We start from the raw sequence: 18,789 nt of genomic DNA on the forward strand, positions 1-18,789 counted from the left end.
GTGTGGTACCCAGGGTTCACAGCGGTCGCTCCTCGCGCTCCTTGTAGAAGAGCGAGCGCATGCCACCCTGCTGACCTCCCTCGCGGCAAGCTCTGCTCCCCTATTGCCATGCGGTGCGTTGAGGGCCCGCGCGATTGCGGTCGAAACCCTCGGGTGTGTGTCGGCGTGCGTCCCTCGTTGAGCGGTAGCGCAGCGCTGCCCTCCGTCCCGCAGCGCTTCTTTTATTTAGCGTTACCTCAAAACACATCTGAGCTTCCAGGTACGATAATGTTAAAAGCGGTGGGACGCGCTCCGCTGCTGTTCCCGAACTGGTTTGACCGTTGTGACCGTTTTACCGACACCGGAGTGTGAACCAACTCCCTTCCGTCCTCCTCTCCCAGTACAGTGCAGCTCCGTCTTTCATTTGCTTCATGCCTGTTGATGTACTACTTTGGTATTGGTCAGCTCTGTGTGTGTGTGTGTGTTTGTGTGTGTGAGAGAGAGAGACAGCGAAGCCCAAACGTCGCTGGGGTTTCAGTCGTTCTCCCTCCCCTAGTGTGTTGAGCATGGGGTCGGTATCGGTACCTGGCTCTGGTATCATCTGATGCCTCATTACATGAAAAGGGCAGAACGGTGTATGGTGTAAAGTGTGTTTGGGACGGATTTGAATGAATGAATGAATGAATCAGTGGATGGAAAACTTTATTAATCCCTGAGGCTTTAGGAAAGGGATGAAAACTGACGCACGGGAATACACAGCTGTTATGGACTTTATTGATCGTTGATTTTCTTATTGGCATTATTTCCATTTTTTTATTCACTGTTGCATTGTATTTCCAGCAGTTGTGTGTGTGTGTGTGTGTGTGTGTGTGTGTGTGTGTGTGAGAGAGAGAAAGGGTCTGTCCCCTCGCTCTCCCGGTCCACCACCCCGTTCTCCAGTGTGCTGGTGGCCGCCCCTCCCCCCCGCGCTCCGGTTATCTCTCCGCTGAAGGCCGAGGTGGGCCGAGGCCCCGGGCTGCGGGGGAGGGGAGCGCAGGGCTGCGGGGGGAGGGGTCGCCTACGCTGTGGTAATGGTGAGAAGGGCTGGCGGCGGGGGGTGTTGGCGGAGGTTGTCGGCTCGGGTTCAAGCAGAAGGATTAGCCCCATCCATAATTAAGGGGAGTTGTAAGTGGGCTGGTTCGAAGGGCTCCCTGCGCTGTTTTGTCCGGGGGGGGGTGGGTTGGGGTGGGTGTGTGTGTGTGTGTGTGTGTGTGTTTCTGCTCTCCGGTTTTCACATCGCACGCCGTGGTGCTTGGTTGATTTCCCCGCAAGGCTCGCGTTGCCGGTAGACGTGGAGCCGCTGGTGCGTTCGGGTTCGGCTCAAACACGCCTCCGCACCGCAGAATGGCTTCCTGGGTGGATGTGGGGTCTAGTCCTCATGAGCTTCTTGGTGTTTCCCTTTCACCCAGGAGAGAAGAATGTGAGCAGAGACCTCGCTGTACCGAATGAGATGGCAGCGCTGCTGGATTAACGTCCCCTTATTCTCGTATCTGTGTTGTGTTCTTCTCGAGCTCTTCCAGAAGATTATTATTATTGTTATTATTAATAATAATAACCTTTAGCTGACAATTTGTCCAAAGCAACTTGCAGCGTTAATCAACCAGGCAGCTGATAATGTAGTGGTTAGAGCTGCAGCCTTTGTACCCAAAGGTCGCAGGTTTGATTTCCACCTCTGGCTCTAGTAGCCTTGAACAAGGTACATTACCCTGAATTGCTCCAGTAAAATTACCCAGTTGTATAAAGAGGTAAATAAGTGTAAGTATATTAAGATTGTAAGTCGCTTCGGAGAAAAGCATCAGATAAATGAAGTAGTGTGATGTAACTTCACAGTGATTTACCCCTTTATACAGCACACTGTTGTTCCAGTGTCCAGTCAGGGATACTGCAGAAGGAGTGGGATTCGAACCAGTGACTTTCACATTACTGGGCAACAGACCTAACGACTGTGCCGCCTGGTGGCCCTCTGAAGATGCTTCTAGACCATGTTATTACCCGAGTTCGTGTCGTGTCCTACCTGCCCAGGCGACGTCCCTGCGGAGGAATGCGTTGATGCCCCACCCCCACCCGCACCCCCCAAGGCTGCTTCGTTTGCTGCCACAGTTGGCCGAGAGTCGTCCCCGTTGAAATGTAAATGAATAGGCAGAGGCCGTGTGGCCCCCTGGGGGGAGGGGGGTTGCGGAGGGGGATGGGGGTTTGCCACTGCTGAAATGGTGAGCTGTCCCAGTGATGTCCCGGTGTGATCGTAGCCTCTTGTTTTCCAGACCGGGGCTGCGACCCAGTGCTGCGACCCAGTGCCAACTTCTTGGGTTTGACCTGCTGGCGTTGGGGTGCGGCAGTCCGATGTGTGTTGTTGATTATTGTTCGTTAATTTACATGCCGTTTTTCTCTACAGCGGCTTGAGCTACACAATGATTTGCCCATTTACACCACAGGCTAAATATTTACTATATCAGCTGAGTAAATACCTTGCTCAGGTTACTACAGTGGTAGAACGGTTGGAACCTGGGGCCACGGAGCGCGGTGCGGCCCTTTGAGCCGCTCCGGCTCTCGCTGACCTCGTTTACGGGACTTGTGCTCCCCCGCTCGTAGGTGTGCCAGGAATCTCGCTGTAAACCCCCCCCCCCCCCCCTCCTCTCGGGTGTATCGTGGCAGTGCGTCGCTGCGTTCTCGTACCGGGATCCGCTCCGCGAACGTGCAGTCGTTTCTTCTGCACCAAATAACTGGGGCCAGCTGGTAGGAGAGAGGTTCAAATCCCACGTCCCGCTGCGGTGCCCTCGGTGGAGGGACGGTTGGTCCGCGGCTTACGGTGGCCTTCCGTCCCGACGACGGCGCCGTGAGTCAAAAATGCATCGCGTGAACCATGAGGATAAATGAACGATTAAGGTGCATAAATATGTTGTATAACAATATTTTGTTACATTTTGCCCCACAAGTTGACACATTAAGATAAGAGGTGTAGAATAATGTAAGTAATGTCGTAACCGTTTCCGTTACTTCCGTGGTCATTAGTAAATCTTTTGCCTTTTGCTTTTACCTTTCAGCACCACCAGAAATGTCTCCATTTCGCATACAACAAGTCTAGCGAGTGAAGCGCAGTCGCTGCCGGACCACTGAACGCTGACGGAGAGCCAGGCGCCCACGGATGCGGTACCGATGGTACCGTACCGCACTCGTCCTTAGGCGTAACGCCCGAAGTCGGGACTCGGAAGTAAAGCAGCGAAGTCGATGGGACGGCCGTCGTACGTGTTGGCGTTTGTGAGTGACGTGTGTCCCAAGTGGGGGGTCCACCTGTACTTACCCTCGCCTGGTACAGTAAAAAGTACCTGGCTGTCAGTGGGTAAGTGAGAGTTCGCAGCTCAGCGTAGAAACCCGCTACTGTAACCCGTTTTGGGGCGAAGCGACAAGGCCAGCAGGGTCCCGTGTTCCGCTCGGGGATCTCCGGTCCCGTTGTCTTTGGGCCTCGCCGGCGCCGCTCGGCATTTCTGAACCTCGTCGATGGTCCGCTTTATCGTGGTAATTCCGCCTTTGTCTATATTTCTGCTCCGTTACCGGGTTTGCTTCCCTTATTGCCTGTGCAGGCTAACCCCCTTCCTCCTCCCCTCCCCCCAGTCCCAGTTACCCAGAATTCTGCAGTGTAATCGGCCCAGTCGGTCCACCTTTGCCCTGCGCGCAACGCGCTCTGCCGGGCGGCTCCGCGCAAATGCGCTTGCCCGCTAATCGTGTTCGTTTGACCCCACGTTGCATTGTGGGCCGTCGGGAGCCAGATGGTGCCGCGTTTCTGAGAGACTGCGGCCGAGGTGCATTGCGGGTCCGGCTTACCCGTCGCGCCGTATACACGCGTCGGACACGAGGGAGAGGGACCCCCGGAGGGTTGTTGGAGTGACGGGAAACAACCGCTCGTGCCCTTCGGGGAGCAGGCCGACCATTGCTTTTGTGAGCACGCGTGTTTTATGTGCGCCGCAAAGCGCTCGCCGAGACACTCCTAAAAGCGGTATTTAACGGTGTTTTTCATATACTTTGCTGTAAATGAATGTCGTGCTCTTCGGGGGCCGGTGTCAAACACCGGAGTTGCCATGGTAACCGCCACAGCGGTAGCTGTACAGCAGAGGTGCAGCTCGGCGGTTTGCGTCACGGCCTGCTGCGTCGGCCCAGGCGGCAGAACCTGTCTGCGGCGGCTGTTAAAGGGGTGAAAAGTGTAAAAGTGTTCTCGGGCGTTTGCTTTTGTAAGGTGGTGCGTAAATATGAGGGCGTACATAGACGCTTGCACAACTAGGGGGTAAATGTGTACCTGACTGGGGAGTAGGTGAACCCTGTGTGTATGTGTGTTTTCTAGGAGATGTACACATTGCTTTGGCGAAAAGCGTTTGCTAAATTGTGTGTGAGAGAGACGAGGAATGTTGCCAGGGAACAAGGTCATGGGACAGTTAGATGTGGCGAACGTTAAAATTTCTGACACAGATAGCGTGTACGCAACTCGGGGAGCAGATGGTGTTAGGTTTATGCCCCGTCGCCTTGTAGTCTGACGGTTCGGGTTCGAATCCCCCTCATGCTGTAGTATCTTTGATCGAGCTACCTATCCGGCACTGCTGCAGCTGAAATACCCTAAGGTAAAGGAGCGTAATGGTGACTGAAGCTCGGGAGGAAGGAGAAACGTGAAATGAAACGCGCGTTTGCCGAACGCCGTATCCGGTGCTGCTGCTTACGCCTCTCGCTGCGAGCGACCGGCGGCGTGTTAATTCGGCTTTGCGAGACCGCCCCCTCCCCAACCCCCCGGGCGCATATGAAAAAAGCAATTTGCTTTGGCTCATAAAAAGTCTACGGCTCAATTACGGAGCGCGGGGGACCTCTGTGCCTTTATCTCCAAGGTTACCGAGACAGAATGAGTTTACACCTAATTTCATGTAATTTAAAGTGTGTGACACAAGTCGTATGAAGTGAGTTAAGAGGTCGCGCACACACACACGCGCGCGCACACACACGCACGCCAGAAAGTTGCGCTCAATATTTTGGCCATGAATTGTTTTTGTTATTAACTTACCTGGTGCTTTTCTCTAACTTAGTGCTGAACTGCTTTTACTGACTTATCCGTTTATACAGCTGACTAGTTTTTACCATAGCAGTTCCAGGTAAGCGCCGAGCTCAAGGGTGTTACAGCGGTAGGTGGAATTTGAACCCGCAACCCTCCGACACAGAGCTGGCGGCTGCAGTTGGGAGGTGTACCGGTGCCCAGCAGAGATTATGCAAATCCTGCCAATCTCATTGGGTTTTAAACACTGTTTCTGTTACTCATGGGTTACTAATGTCGTCCGATATTAAAACCACGTTTAGACCATTTAGTCGAGTGATGCGCTGTACTGGCAGGTACTTTACACCGATTATCGCGGTGACTGGGGCTGAAATGTAAATGGGATTTGCGTAGCTCCCAGCGAACATTCATTATAGACAGATGGGGTCCTTATTGGTGAGGTGACGGTTAGTGTTGTTGTTGCCGCCGTGCGCTGTACCGCACCCAAAGTGTGTGTGTCGGGGGGGCTCATTTTGTTGCAGCTTTTCCCGTACGCTGAGTGCCACTCGATTTAAATGTGTTGACTTGGTTGAGTGAGAGGCGAGAGAACACCTCCCCCCCGAGGTGTGTGAAGTTCACACCATTTCCTTTCTCGGCGGTACTGTTCAGGCCACGCGGTCGGGTCTCGGTGGAAATGTTTAATTTTAGAGCAACTCCCACCGCTGACCTGCGGGCGCCGAGTCGTCCTGGAAGCCTCTTCTCCCCCCCGGTCCCTCGTTCCCCCCCTTCCCTGGCCCACTCGGCGACAATCCTGTGACGGGTTGGGCAGGAGGGAGCTGTAAAAGTAGGAATGCGGGGATTGTTGGGACACGGCCGCCCCGCCCCACCCCAGCGGGACCACCTGCAGGAGCGGTCTGACCGGCGGGCCCTGCGTGTGCCGGGGGGACTTGGATCGGGACACCGGACGCCCCGGATCTACATCCGACGCTGGGAAAACGGACCGAGTATCCGGTGCCGCTTTACTCCGAATGTAACGGCGTGTTTTTTTTCTAGAAAATCGCTCGGCCAGCAGTACGGTACGGTCCACGGGTCTGCGCTGTTCGGAGGGAGCCGTGTCTCACGGTTACTGCTTTGCAGTGACATATCGGCCAGCAGGGGGAGTACTGGTTAGAGCCGCTGTCTCCCGGTCGAGGGACACAAGTTCAGGTCCCACCTCCTGCTTTATTGTTGGCACTTGGCCAAGATACTAACCCCTGAGTTCATACTGTAAAAGTGGCCCAGCTGTATAAATGGATGAAGGGACAGCTGGTACCGTAGTGGTTAGAGCTGCTGCCTTTGGACCCAGTGGTCACAGGTTTGAATCTCACCTCCGGTTGCAGTACCTTTGAGCAAGGTACTCGCCCTAAATTGCTCGAGTAAAATTCCCCAGCTGTACGAGTAACGGTAGGTGCATTAACGTCGTCGGTCGCTCTGGAGAAAAGTGTCAGATGAACGAATGTGAGCGGGATTCATTAGGTAGCGTCATCGTTGAGCTGTGCCGGTCGCCCTGTTACGGGAGAGCGTAAGGACCGTAAACGACCGTACGTGTGAATCCCACCCACCCGAACGTGTGTCGCGGCCGGTCGTCCCGGGGCTCCTTCTGCGAGGCGCCAGGACCGTGATCAGAGGGGTTACGTTTACTCGGCGAGATTTGCTCTCAACGGGATGTGACCGCGGTGCGGTGTTGGCGGTCCGCGGTGTGCGAGAGACACGTTCAGAAACGGCGTTTCCCGGGGTAAATGCCTTTCTCCCCGGAAAGGGGGATTACTTAATCAAATGGCTTTCGCTGACAGATCGATGCAAGTGCAGCCGCGCCGCTCGCCTCCTATTACATAATCGGTGGTTGAGGGAGTCTGCTGGTAATTAAAAGAAAAAGAAAGGTTTGTAGTGGGGAAATGAAGGGTCGCGGCGGCAGCGCAGTCCTCGCGATGCGCTTTTATAGCCTGTGTATACAATGCTGAAAATGTATCTGCCCGGTAAAACAAGGAGCTTTTTTCCGTGTCCTGTGCCTTCGGTGATTTATTTGGCTCCGATTCGAGAAAGAGCACCGGGGGCCGTAGAGCTTTGAAGGCGCTTTGTAAGCGCCGGATGCAGGAAGCGGAATATTGCACAGCGACGATACTTTACTACGTGACTCTCTCGTTACTTTGTAGCGCCGGCGGTTCGAGCGGTCGCCGGACGCCGCCGCGCCTCGAGAACGTGCCCTGCCGCCGCAGATCGGATGACTGGAATGTTCCATCGCCGCGGCAACCTCCCGCGCCGGGGAGAGGCTCGTGGGGAAAAAACAGCCACGACGAGATCTTTCTCGGCCGCCCCTCCCCCCGCCGCGGGCTCGGTCAGAGGTCAGCGGATCAGGCATCTGCACGTCGCAGATGATCGCCCCGCAGGCCTTTCGCACCCTGTCCCGCGGCCTTTTATGGCGCTCGGCTCTTTGTCTCCCAGTGCCTGTTTATTGTGCGCCGCGACGCTATCGGTGCCTTTAACGGGACGTTAAAAAAGCAGCTCGTCCAATTACGTCGCCTGTCCGACGGAGACGGTCAAAACCCCACGAGCGCATTTGTGTTTTCGGAGCCTGTACGTATACGCGGTTTGTCGCCTTTCTCTCGCGACGCTCATATGTGGCGGCGTTGAGCAGGTTTCGCCAAATTAACAGCAACGGTCAAACGGCACACCCAGCGTGGGATTTATGGGAGGAAACGGGAAATGAGAGAGGTGCCCCGACTTGCTCTCCAAGTGTTCCCCGCTTCGAGACTTCCTGTGTTTGAAAGTGGACCCCCCCCCCCCCCCCCCCCCCCCCCAAAAAAAAGGGGTTCTTTCTGCAAGCGGGACTTCTACATGGTGCCACTGCACATACGTGGATGCGTGGTCAGATCCTCATGCGGTCCGGCGCCGCTCTTGCCGCTGGATGCGCCGTTCCCGCTTCGCTGCCCTCGTGCCGCGTTTTCAGCACATTCCTGACCCGTGCCTTCGAGCCGCCCGATCCTTGCCTTTACGGGGCTGTCTATCTGCGCAGGGTAATTATGTTCCAGTTAGACCACATTGCTCTTTCCCTCTCGCCGTTCTGCTTGTCCTTCTGTTTCCTCGTCCTCTTCGTTCACTTGCTACTGTCGTCGTGTGAAATGGATCTTATGTCTTCACCATCGATTGTTTACTTCTTTTAGCAGATGCTTTCTCCAAAGCAACTTCCAATGAACACTGTGTAGTGTTACCAGCCCACGCACCTTTTTCACCACGGTGACTTACACTGCTAGATACACTACTTATACTGGGTCACTCATCCATATATCAGTGGAACACACACACTCTCTCTGTCACTCACACACTATGGGTGACCCTGAACAGCATGTCTTTGGACTGTGAGAGGAAACCAGAGCACCCGGAGGAAACCCACAGATACGGGGAGAACGTGCAGACTCCACGCAGACTGAGCGGGGATCAAGCCCACGTCTTCTCGCACCACCCAGGCGCTGTAGCACTACTTGCTGTGCCGCCCAATTGTATGCAGGTTACTTATGACTGACTGGTACAGTGTTGAGTTTTAGCCCTGCAGTCTGTTGGTTGCTAGTTCCACTCCCATACCTGTTGTAGTACCCATGACCAAGGTACTTGTAGCAAGACGTGCTGCGATATTGTAAGGTTACCCTGCACTATATACAGGTGGATGAGTGAACAGAGGTATCTGATCAGTACAGCGTTAATGATATAAATGTTGCGCTATGACTTCCGTCCCTCCAAGGCGACACTAGTTCCTGAAAACTACCTAGTTTTGTCGCTTGCATTTTAAAGTCAAAATGGGTCTCTGATGGTCACCGTTAATGTCGTGCTTCGTTACTCAGGTCTGCCGAAGACCCGCAGTGAGCCGTCGTCTTCCACTCGAAGATCACGGGTTCGAATCCCACCTCCTCCTGTAGTACCCTCGATGGAGGGGCTCTGTCTATCTGTGATAGATCCAGGGTTTGATGAGCTCTGAATCCCAGAGACAGTTGAGGCATCTCCCAGGTGCTGCTGCTGCTGGGTCCTTCCTCGCACGTCATTTGTGATGAGCAGCCGTTGACCCCCTCCTGCGGGTGTTTGACGCAGACGTTGCACTGCTGTACGGTGTCATTTGAGTCTCGCACCAACCCAGGTGACATGTCTCCATGCTGGTGCGGCCTTATGTCCTGTGTGAAAGAACTACCCGTTTGTACAGCTGGCTAATTTTTTTTTTTTTTTTGCTGGAGCGATTTAGGGTAAATACCGTGCTCAAGGTTATTGCGGCACGAGGTGGGATTTGAACCTGCAACCTCTGAGTTCAGAGGTGTTGGCTTCGACCGGTATGCCACTTGCTGGTGGTATGGGCTGGTTTCAGTCGTTTCATTCGTCCGGAAACTTTTGAGACGGGCTCTTCCTCTTGTACCTTTGGTTTTTACCCCTCCCCCGCCAGGCTTCCAGTTACCATGGCAACAATGACTAGTTGCAGCAGCTGATGTGGCCACCGGCGCTAAGCCTGTAATGTGACGCAGGGCCCACTCAGCGCTGCCGCCCCACGCAGCTCCACGGGGAGGTAACACTACCCAGGCCCCGCGCTAGCTGGGCGGGGGGTGCGCTCGGACAGCTTTTGGGCTTTACCGCTTGACGGGAAGGCGCTTTGAAGGGCGCCTCTTCCTGTGGTGCTTCGGCACCGTCGCGCCATGTTGACAAGCGGAAGAGCCGAGCCGGAGTCGCTTCCAGTGACTCGCATTTTAAAGAAAGCGTAGCCAGAGACCCATAAAGTGTGTTTCTTTTTTTTTTTTTTTTTTCCTCCTCCCCCCTCCTTGCGGAGCCCCCCCCACCCCTGACACTTTGATTTTATTATCCTTTTCCCAGCGCTCTCGTTTCTGCCTTCCGCCCCCCAGCTGGGGCTCTTGTGTTGTAACCGCTTTTACGTGCTCCCTCTGCCGGGCTTCGATATCGAACCTGCGGCGCGAGGACGGCGGCGGCTCGGCGGACACCGGGGGGACGGCGGGTAGCATCCCCGTCCGTCTTCCTCCGGCGTCCGTAACAGCGGCGCCTTGTTCGAGTCTACGGGCGTGTCGCAGTCTTGTCAGGCGCTGCCTCGAGCCGTAGAGATAACAGTCCTGTAACCTCTGCTGTCTCCTCCATAACTGTTACTGTTAATATAGTAGTAATATTAGTAACTGACAACTGATCCTTTTCTCCAGAGTGAGTTATAGCGTTAAGCTGCTTATGCTGATTTGCCCATTTGAACCACTGGGTAATTTTTACTGTGTTAATTCAGGGTAAGTACGTTTCTCAAGGGTCCCACAGCAGGAGGTGGCATCGGAACCTGGCTCTTTTCGTTGTATGGTGGTGGCACTAACCACCACACCACCTGCTGCCAGTGGCCAGTCGCTGCCAGGGAAGTGTCCGTACTAACGTGACCGACACCTGGTGGCTAGAAGGTGCGGTCTCTGCTGATCCCCGCTCTGGTGTGCGCGCGCGTGTGCGTGCGTGTGTGTCTCGGAGAGGATTGCGGGCCCCTGCCGTAAATGAGCGTGTGGTCCCCAGGTTCGGGTAGCGGCGTGATGTGGCGCTGCTGACACCCACGCTGTTCTGACAAGCCTCGGTAGACTCGAGGTGAGGAGGCTGCAGGCTCCTTTCAGACACACACCTCCAGTGAGTGCCTAATCTGCCTCCCCCACCCCACCCCCCTGTTGCCTGTCTACGCACTATGTTGACACCCTGCCCCCCCCCCCGGGATTCCATTTGGGGCATCTAATCTTGCGCTGTGTTCTGTGGCTGGAGAGCTGGTTGCCTCTCCCAGATGTTTCCTTGCGTTTGGTGTGAACTGAACTGCCGACACGGGGCTCAGTTTGTGCTTGGGGGGGGGGGGGGGGGTTACATGGCCTGTTCTCAAATGTTCACTTGCGCCCCCTACAGGATTCCCCAGCGGTATTAAATGAGCTCACTGGCGCTGTGCGACCTGTGGACACGCTCCCTTCGCAGCGAAGCGCAATGGAAGAAGCACCTTCTTTGTGCGCCATCAAACTGCCCCCCCCCCCCATCCCGGGTTGCGGGTTCGAATGCGGTTCAGTCTGCGTGAAGTTTGCCCTTGCCGATTCTCGGCATTCATGTGGGTTTTCTCCAGGTGCTCACCTTTCACAGACGTGTCAATGACCAGGTAGTTTACCGTAGTATATCCGGCACCGCAGGTCGCCTCGGATAAAGGTGTCTGTTCCGTACGAGTTGAAAAGGCGACGAACGTCACTTAGGAGAGCAGCATCTGCCGAGTGGGTGTAATGTAGTTGCGTTGGCGAGGACGGGTGACGCGCATCGTGGGATGCGCTCCCGGTCATCGACGGTGACTGGAAGTGCAGACCGGACTGGGACCGGCTGAGCTGAGAAGCTCCTCCCACCCGGGAGAGCGCCCCCCCGGCCGTCTTTTAAATAGCTCGGCCCTGATCCGACACCTGGCCGTGCACCCCCCGGGGAACCCGGTGACTAGCGGTCGGGTTGGGATCCGGCCCAACGGGTCGGGCGTCTCCTCTTGTACCATCCAGGCTCTGCGAGACGGCAGCGCTTCTGGCCTTGCCACCGTGCCGCCCCATTTATTTTAAATTAAGAAAAAGCTTTGAAAATGCCTTTAAGTGCGAACACCTCCGCTAACCGTGACCACCGGCACCTCCAGCATTGACCGGAGTATGAGTGTTTGAACGTGGCCTCCGTACCGACTGGATTAATCATTTCCTCTTGACTGCAGCCACTGATGGAGCTCCAGGGTCGAGGTGGAGAGACCCCCCCCCCCAGCCTTGTTTTCCAGAAGGAACGCTCCGAAACGTCAGTGTTCAGGAATCTCGGTAAACTCCTCAGTCGGCTGTAAACCCCCCATTTGGTTCTGCGGTGTGGAGGAGGGCGGTGCATGGAAATCTACCTTCACGTACGCTTCTGATCTAATATCCCTTACTGTTACTGTGTTACTTTTACTCATTTTTACTCACGCTTTGTTCCGAAGCGACTTAGTGTTAATGTCCCTTTAATTATTTACCCGTTTACGCAGCCGGGTAATTTTACTGGAGCAATTTAGGGTGCGTACCTTGCTCAGGGGTCCTACGGCCAGAGGTGGGAATCGAACCTGCGACCATCGGGTATAAATAATAATTTCTCTTCCAAATATATAAGTGCAGTCAGCTTTCATCAGGAATGGCTTTTGGGTTCTGATTTATTAGACTAGAGGGGGAGAAATAAATTTCCCCCCGCTATGTTAATGGTGTCTGCGGCGCGGTGAAGAGAGCGGGTCCTGCTGGGAGGCCCGAGGTGACGCTTCTGTCCGGCTAAAGAGCGCCGGGTCCGTCAGCGGTACGCACACGGTTAGCCAGCGGCTCCCCGAGCGTGTCGCGGGGCTGCTGCTGCTGCTCTCTGCTCTCGACCCCCACCGCCCCCTGCGGCCGTGACCTCGCCCCACCCCCGCTCGCCCGGCGCCATTAAAACCGTGCACCCTCGCACGCCGAGTTCGGCGGCGGTAATCCGGGTTAGCGCGCCGCTGTTGGCGTGCGGAGCGGACGACGGCTGCCGAACGTGCTGCGGTGCGCCCGCTCTCCGGGCTGCGACGCTCCGGTTGTACGAAACCGAACGTTGCGAACGCCTGGGCTCTGGAGTGCACCCCGCCCCGGGTCCCAGGCAAACGCTGAGCTCCCGCGCTGTGGAATTCGGTGTCGACAGTGCCAAAGGTCAGAGGTCACGCGGGAGAACACAGCACAAGCCCACTAAACAGGGGCGGCAGGCAGAGCAGGGTTAACAAACCCGACTCGTAAGCAAACGGCGCCGTTTTAAACGGGCCGTTGCTGTACCTTCGGGGAGCCCGTGAGCCGGAGTTACTTGTAGCTTAAAAAAAATCCACGCGAACAAAAATAACTACATATGAACATTTACATAGTAAAGAGCCAGTTGACGTCTTGGTGGTTAGAGCTGCTAGGATCCAGGTTCGAATTCCACCTCCTGCTGTAGGACCTTTGAAGGTACTTACCCTGAATGGATGCAGTGAATATTACCCAGATGTATATAAATGGGTAAATCAGTCTGGTAAAAAGACTAGAAACGATAAGATTGTAATTCATGCTTGAGAAAAGTAAATGTATAATAAAAAAAAATGAATGATAAAATATGGTGCTACACAAATGAGTTTTAAAATCGATTTACGACGAAGTGTCTGGGACGGAATTCCCTAACAGGTCGGTAATAAAAAGCTGGAATGTACAGTAGGTTTCTCGGTTCCACCTGCTTGTCCTCCGAACGTGCTCACGGCCGAGGTGCCGTTTGTCTAAGGACACCCGGCAGGCTCCGAGCGCCTTTCGGTCTTTCGCCCTGCACCGCGTCCCGTATGATGCCGGTGAGTCGCAGCGGTCGACCGCGGTGTCGCTGCAGGTCAACGTGAAAGTCTACGGTCATGCGTTTTACGTCCGCACCTTCAGTTCATCCGTTGTTAATTCAGCCGGAACTTCCTTTATCTGGAAAACAATTCCTCTCGTCATTTAATGCTACAGTACAAGACCGACGCTCTTATTCGCGGAAGCGTGTCCAGCGTTCGCGCGGCTTGTTCGGTACGTCGTCGCGCTGCCCTGGTGGGGCGTACTGTGCCGCGCTTGCTCAGAGGGTTGGGTTTTTAATCTCGGTAACTGGACGTTTTGGGAGCTCGCGGGTCCAGCGGAATTGATAAATCGCTGCTGTTCTTGCGTGACCGTCGCGTTTGTGGTGCGAGAGGACGTTCGGTCATCTGTGGTGCGTGGGGCGAGTGGCGATAGCCTCTTGCCGTATGTGTTGCCGTTCTCATGTGCTGCAGGGGTGGTGTAGCAGAAAAGGAAAAAGCAAAGGACCGTCGACCGTGGGCCAAGCCAGCGTCCTCCACGGTGTCCTTTCGGCGCAGTCCCACCCCCTCGGCAGCCGCGCCTTTGTTCCTGTCTAAACCTGGAATTTAAGATGTGCGGGGCAGTGGAGAATTGATGGGGGAGCTCCGAGGGCGGTGTTTCGGGGGGGGGGGTTGGACTGTGGCCACGACTTCCTTGTCATTAGATCAGGGGTGTCCTGGGAAGCCGTCCATTGATTTCCAATGTCCTCCTGATGCTTTCGCGTGTGGCCACCGGGAAATGTTCTCGAATGGGTGTCGTCCTTTAGCCGAGCGCTTTTGCGCCGCCCGCCGTCGGGATGTTCACATTCACGTTTACGTGTGCGGCAGACGCTTTCTTCCCAAAGCCACGTACATCTCGAGAGTAAACAAAAGTGCATTTCGGCAACAGCCGTGGAGTTATATGTGCCGACCGACGATCGCGGAAGCGTGGTAAATTTGTCAATACCTCTGTTTTGCCAGCACACGTTACTGGAGTAGCTGATGTGTAAAGCTGATGGGAACTGAAAAGGTGGTTGTGAGAGATGCAGGTTTAGAAGAGGGGTTATAAGACTCTTCTTGAATGTTGGGAAGGATTCAGCAGCTCTGAGGGACGGTGGGAGATCATTCCACTGCTTTTTTCCCTTTTATGGTTCTTGAGGTGTAGTTTTCGATCGGTTCACCTTTGTCACGTGACGCTTAGCGGAGCGGGCACGGGCCCCTCCGTGTGGTTCTTTACCGCGGCCCACGGGGACGCCGGTCCGAATCATCTGCAGCTGGGCCGCCACATTCATCGGAGGCTTATCTTTGCGTGCCAGGTAGGGCTGGTTCAGAGGAGACCAGACGAGACACTTCGGTTTGGTCGGTGCGCAACTTTCACTTTCCCGAGAGCATTTAAGCGAAGGTCGTTCTCCTCCTTGCGTCATTTTGACTAAAAACCAAAGGAGCGCGCTGTAACGTGGCCCGGAGGCCCCAACACGCTTCCTCCTGGCTCCCTGCCGCCCTTGGGAAGCAGTTCGCTGTAAGGCGACCCCCTCGTTTCCAGCCCTAATGAATCTCTTTGTTGCGATGCTAATTGTAACCAAGGCCGTCGCTTCGCGCATCGATCGGCCCATTGATTTTTCCCGCCGTTACGATGCCCTCGCTGCCGTGTTTTCGAACGGAGTGCCAATAATATCTCAATTGGACGGTGATGTGCACCGTGGGGGGTGGGGCGGTGCTCCGTATCGCCTGCAACGATCCCGAGTAACCAAACGTCCCGAAGAGGACGTAACGGTTGTTACCAGTAACCGTTTTCCAGTCTGAAATCGGTGACTCTAAAATTCATTGCGACCCGACATCCCGATTGAGCGAATGTAACGGATGACGGAACGCGTATTATTTCCGAGTCCCGGTGTCGAGTCGTGACGTTTAAGGACGAGCGCTCCATCCGCTGTGTGAGAACATCGTGGTGCTGGAAAGAAAAAGCAAAGGAAAAGAGATGTAGAAATGACAGTAAAAGCAATAGTGCGCCACGAAAATATAAGAAAGGAAGCCCTGTTATACAATGTAGCGTTCGAACACGTTGATGTTTGCATCTCCTTAGGGTCTGTAATGCGTCATGGGGGGGTTTTAGGAGGAGAACTCGACGCGAGCGGAGGACTCCCGTATAAGCATCTCCGGCGGGAACACCTAGCTGCCTTTGGGCTCGGAGTCCCTGGCGACGCTGACGCTCGTCTCTTTCTTCCCCCAGATGTTCCGCTTCTTCTGCGACACCTGCTCCGTGCCCATCTGCCGCGAGTGCAGCGTGGGCCGCCACATGGGCCACAGCTTCATCTACCTCCAGGAGGCTCTGCAGGACTCGCGGGCCGTCACCGTGCAGCTGCTGGCCGACGCGCAGCAGGGGAGGCAGGCCGTGCAGGTGGGTGCTGGAGCCGCGGAGGTGCGTGAGGGTTACCTCCCGGAGCGGGGCGTCGCGTTCTCAGCCTACGGTTCCGGGAAGGCTGCGGAGGGAACGAACGCGCGTAGGTTCTCCCGTCTTCCCGTTGCGCAACACGCTCCGCGGCCCGTCGCTTCATCCACCGTTTGGGGTCGGACCCCTCTCTCTGGAACGTACGCGTGCGGAATGGAGAGTGTGACCGCGCTCGATTGTCGACGGCTACCACGGAGCGCGCCGTTTTTACTACGTCGAAAGTATAGGTTACTCTTTTGACCACGTCGAGCTGCTAAGGTGAAAGTTTCCTTTTAAGGAAAAGCTAGAAGGTGTCAGGAAAACAAAGAATTACGGGGGATAAGGGTTAATAGTACAGCGATGTTGGGACAGATGGTAGCGTAGTGGTTAGAGCTGCTGCCTTTGGACCGAAAGGCGACCGTTTGAATCCCACCTCCAGCTGTAGTACCCTTGAGCAAGGTACTTACCCTAAGTTGCTCCAGTAAAATTACCCAGCTGTTTAAATAGGTAAATGGGTGGCACAGTGTCTCTTGACTTGGTCACAATGTCTCAGAGCGCCCGGGTGGTGTGAGAGGACACGGGTTCGATCCCCGCTCAGTCTGTGTGAAGTTTGCACGTTCTCCCCGTATCCGAGTGGGTTTCTTCCAGGTGCTCTGGTTTCCTCCCAAAGTCCAAAGACGTGCTGCTCAGGTTCCCCATAGTGTGCGAGTGACACAGTGTGTGTTCCGCTCATGTATGGATGGTGGGTGTAAGTAGTGTATCCGGCGGCGCAAGTCACCGCGGTGAATAAGGTGTGTGGCCTGATAACACTACATAGAGTTCATTGGGAGTCACTTTAGAGAAACGCATCTGATAAATAAATAAATGTAATGTTCTGGACAAGCTCGGTCAGCTAATGGAATCAATGTAAAATGTGAACGTAGGCTGTTCAAACTTCCTTTTAAAAATTTCTAAAATACACTGAGCATGGTTAAAGGTTTGTGACAGATTTTTAGCGGGAGCAAAGTGCACTGTCCCTTAACCGTAATTTTTCTTACTATTTGTTTTTCTGTTGTACAGAGTAGGCAGTGTGTGCGTGGACCGCAAGAATCGAGAAGGACCTGCAGGCTTCTACCTTGTGTTTTAGTGGAGAGCAAGGACAAGAAGTCGCTAATGTGTGAAAAGGGGTGTGTGTGTGTGTGTGTGTGTGTGTGTGTGTGTGTGTGGGGGGGGGGGATATACTTCAGAGACAATGGTAGAGCCTTGAATGGAACTGTTTGCAAATGAGGTGATTTTCAAATGGCTCCGGCTGTCACCTCTCCCCCTGCCCCATCTCGGAGAAAGGGGGATCCCTGCTGTGCGGCCTGACAGCCCCCCCCCTCGCCCCTCCCCCAGCATCCTGATGGATGGGCGGTAACACAGAGGAAGTGTTTTGGTCGCCCTCCCACTTCAAAGGAGAGAGGGTGTGTGTGAAGGGACACTGCCAAGTGCCCATTTGTCCTGGTCAAATAAAGGGGGTGGGGGTAGGCCGGGGTGGGCAAGGCGAGCGGATAAGAGACACCCAGCTGTGAAGCAGAGGGGTGTGGGGTGAGGGGTGGCAGTTAACGCGTGGGGGGAACTTTTTCCGATGGTAGAACATTGAGGAGAAAAGTGTCACGGCAGGACGCTTTTACACCCCCCCCCCCACAAGATCCTTGCTGTCGTCTTTATCGCTGCCGAATCGTGTCTCTTTCAGCTGCTCATCCAGTTCTGCGTTTCCTACGGAACGCGTTCTTTCAGTCACATCCAGGACGAAAGAGTTGTGCGGCGCGTTCAGGCCGCGCTCCACGTTTTGCGTAGGAAATGTTTAGCGGCGACGGGCGTCTCGCGTTTCGTCGTCGGCCGTTTGAAACGCACACTGAGGTCCCGCGCGATTCGGCGATGCCTCCTGGGTACAGGTGCTCCCCGGCGTACGGCGTCGCGCTCTACGTCTTAGCACGTCTGCTCGATACTTGTCGCCAACTGGGTATAAGGCAGTCGAACCCAACGGATTGGTCACTGGATCCGCTGAGGGTTTTTGTTTGAAACTAGAAGTTTAAAAAATAGGACTTAAAATTTAACTTTTTTTTAATCATCATAGGTGGTTTTGGGGGGGAAAAAATCAAACTTAGATGAATTGGCGTATATGATTCACACCCACAAAGTGCGAGGGCGTGCCGTGATTAAAGTGACGGTACACTCAATGTCAGACATAAAGGGAAGAAAATTCCCAAAAGGCGCAACCCTAATTTTCGAAGAGCTGTGAAATTTGGTGCGTGCGTGCGTGCGCGCGGGGTGGGGTGGGGGGGGTTACAATTACACATCTTTCAGAGTCAGCTCCCGCATGTGTTTCCTACAACAGTGTTAATACCCCCCCGTTGCCTCCTGGTGGTACCGTGTTTCATTTATTGACGTATGATGTCCGTTTGGCACTCTATAGAATTACCAGAGCGCATTTACGGAATTGGTAGAGTAAAAATAATGACCAAGTTGTGTCCAATTCCATCATGGTTAGATGTTAAGGGTGCGAAATATGAGACGTAGCCGAATCCTTTAATCCAGAGCACCGGTTCATTTGCTGCTTCTAGTGTCTTCCTTTCCTCTAACGTATCGGTTTGTACAGTAGAACCCAACTTTATTTGCTCTTTACATTCACCCGTAGTGTGTGAATGACTGTGTGTGTGTGTGTGTGTTCCACTGATGTATGGATGAGTGACCCGTTGTAAGTAGTGTATCTAGGAGTGTAAGTCTTTTGATGCTCTGGTTTCCTCCCACACTCCAAATGATTCGACCTTGGGTGTTAATCGCCCCTTGCCGTGGAAAAGAAAAGTTAGTCGTGGTTTAAACGGACCCTGAAGGAAACCTCACCCTTCCCCCACAGAGCGCTTCGGGTGGTCCCGTCGGTCGCCGAGTCAACGGCCTTGTAGGTACGCACCAGTGGCGCGACAGCAGAACGCGCTCCTG

General features: G+C 54.5%; 1 protein-coding gene across 1 annotated transcript in view; it reads left to right on the plus strand.

Moving 5' to 3' along the window:
- LOC108919322 (E3 ubiquitin-protein ligase TRIM71-like) overlaps window positions 1–18,789 on the plus strand; it is a 35,766-nt gene that overhangs the window by 3,561 nt on the left and 13,416 nt on the right. Inside the window, exon 2 of the mRNA XM_029248372.1 lies at window positions 15,631–15,798. Coding sequence (XP_029104205.1) covers window positions 15,631–15,798 — 168 coding nt within the window. The remainder of the gene's footprint in view (window positions 1–15,630; window positions 15,799–18,789) is intronic.

Source organism: Scleropages formosus, chromosome 23, assembly GCF_900964775.1.
Source record: "Scleropages formosus chromosome 23, fSclFor1.1, whole genome shotgun sequence".
In the NCBI taxonomy this organism is placed as follows: Eukaryota; Metazoa; Chordata; class Actinopteri; order Osteoglossiformes; family Osteoglossidae; genus Scleropages; species Scleropages formosus.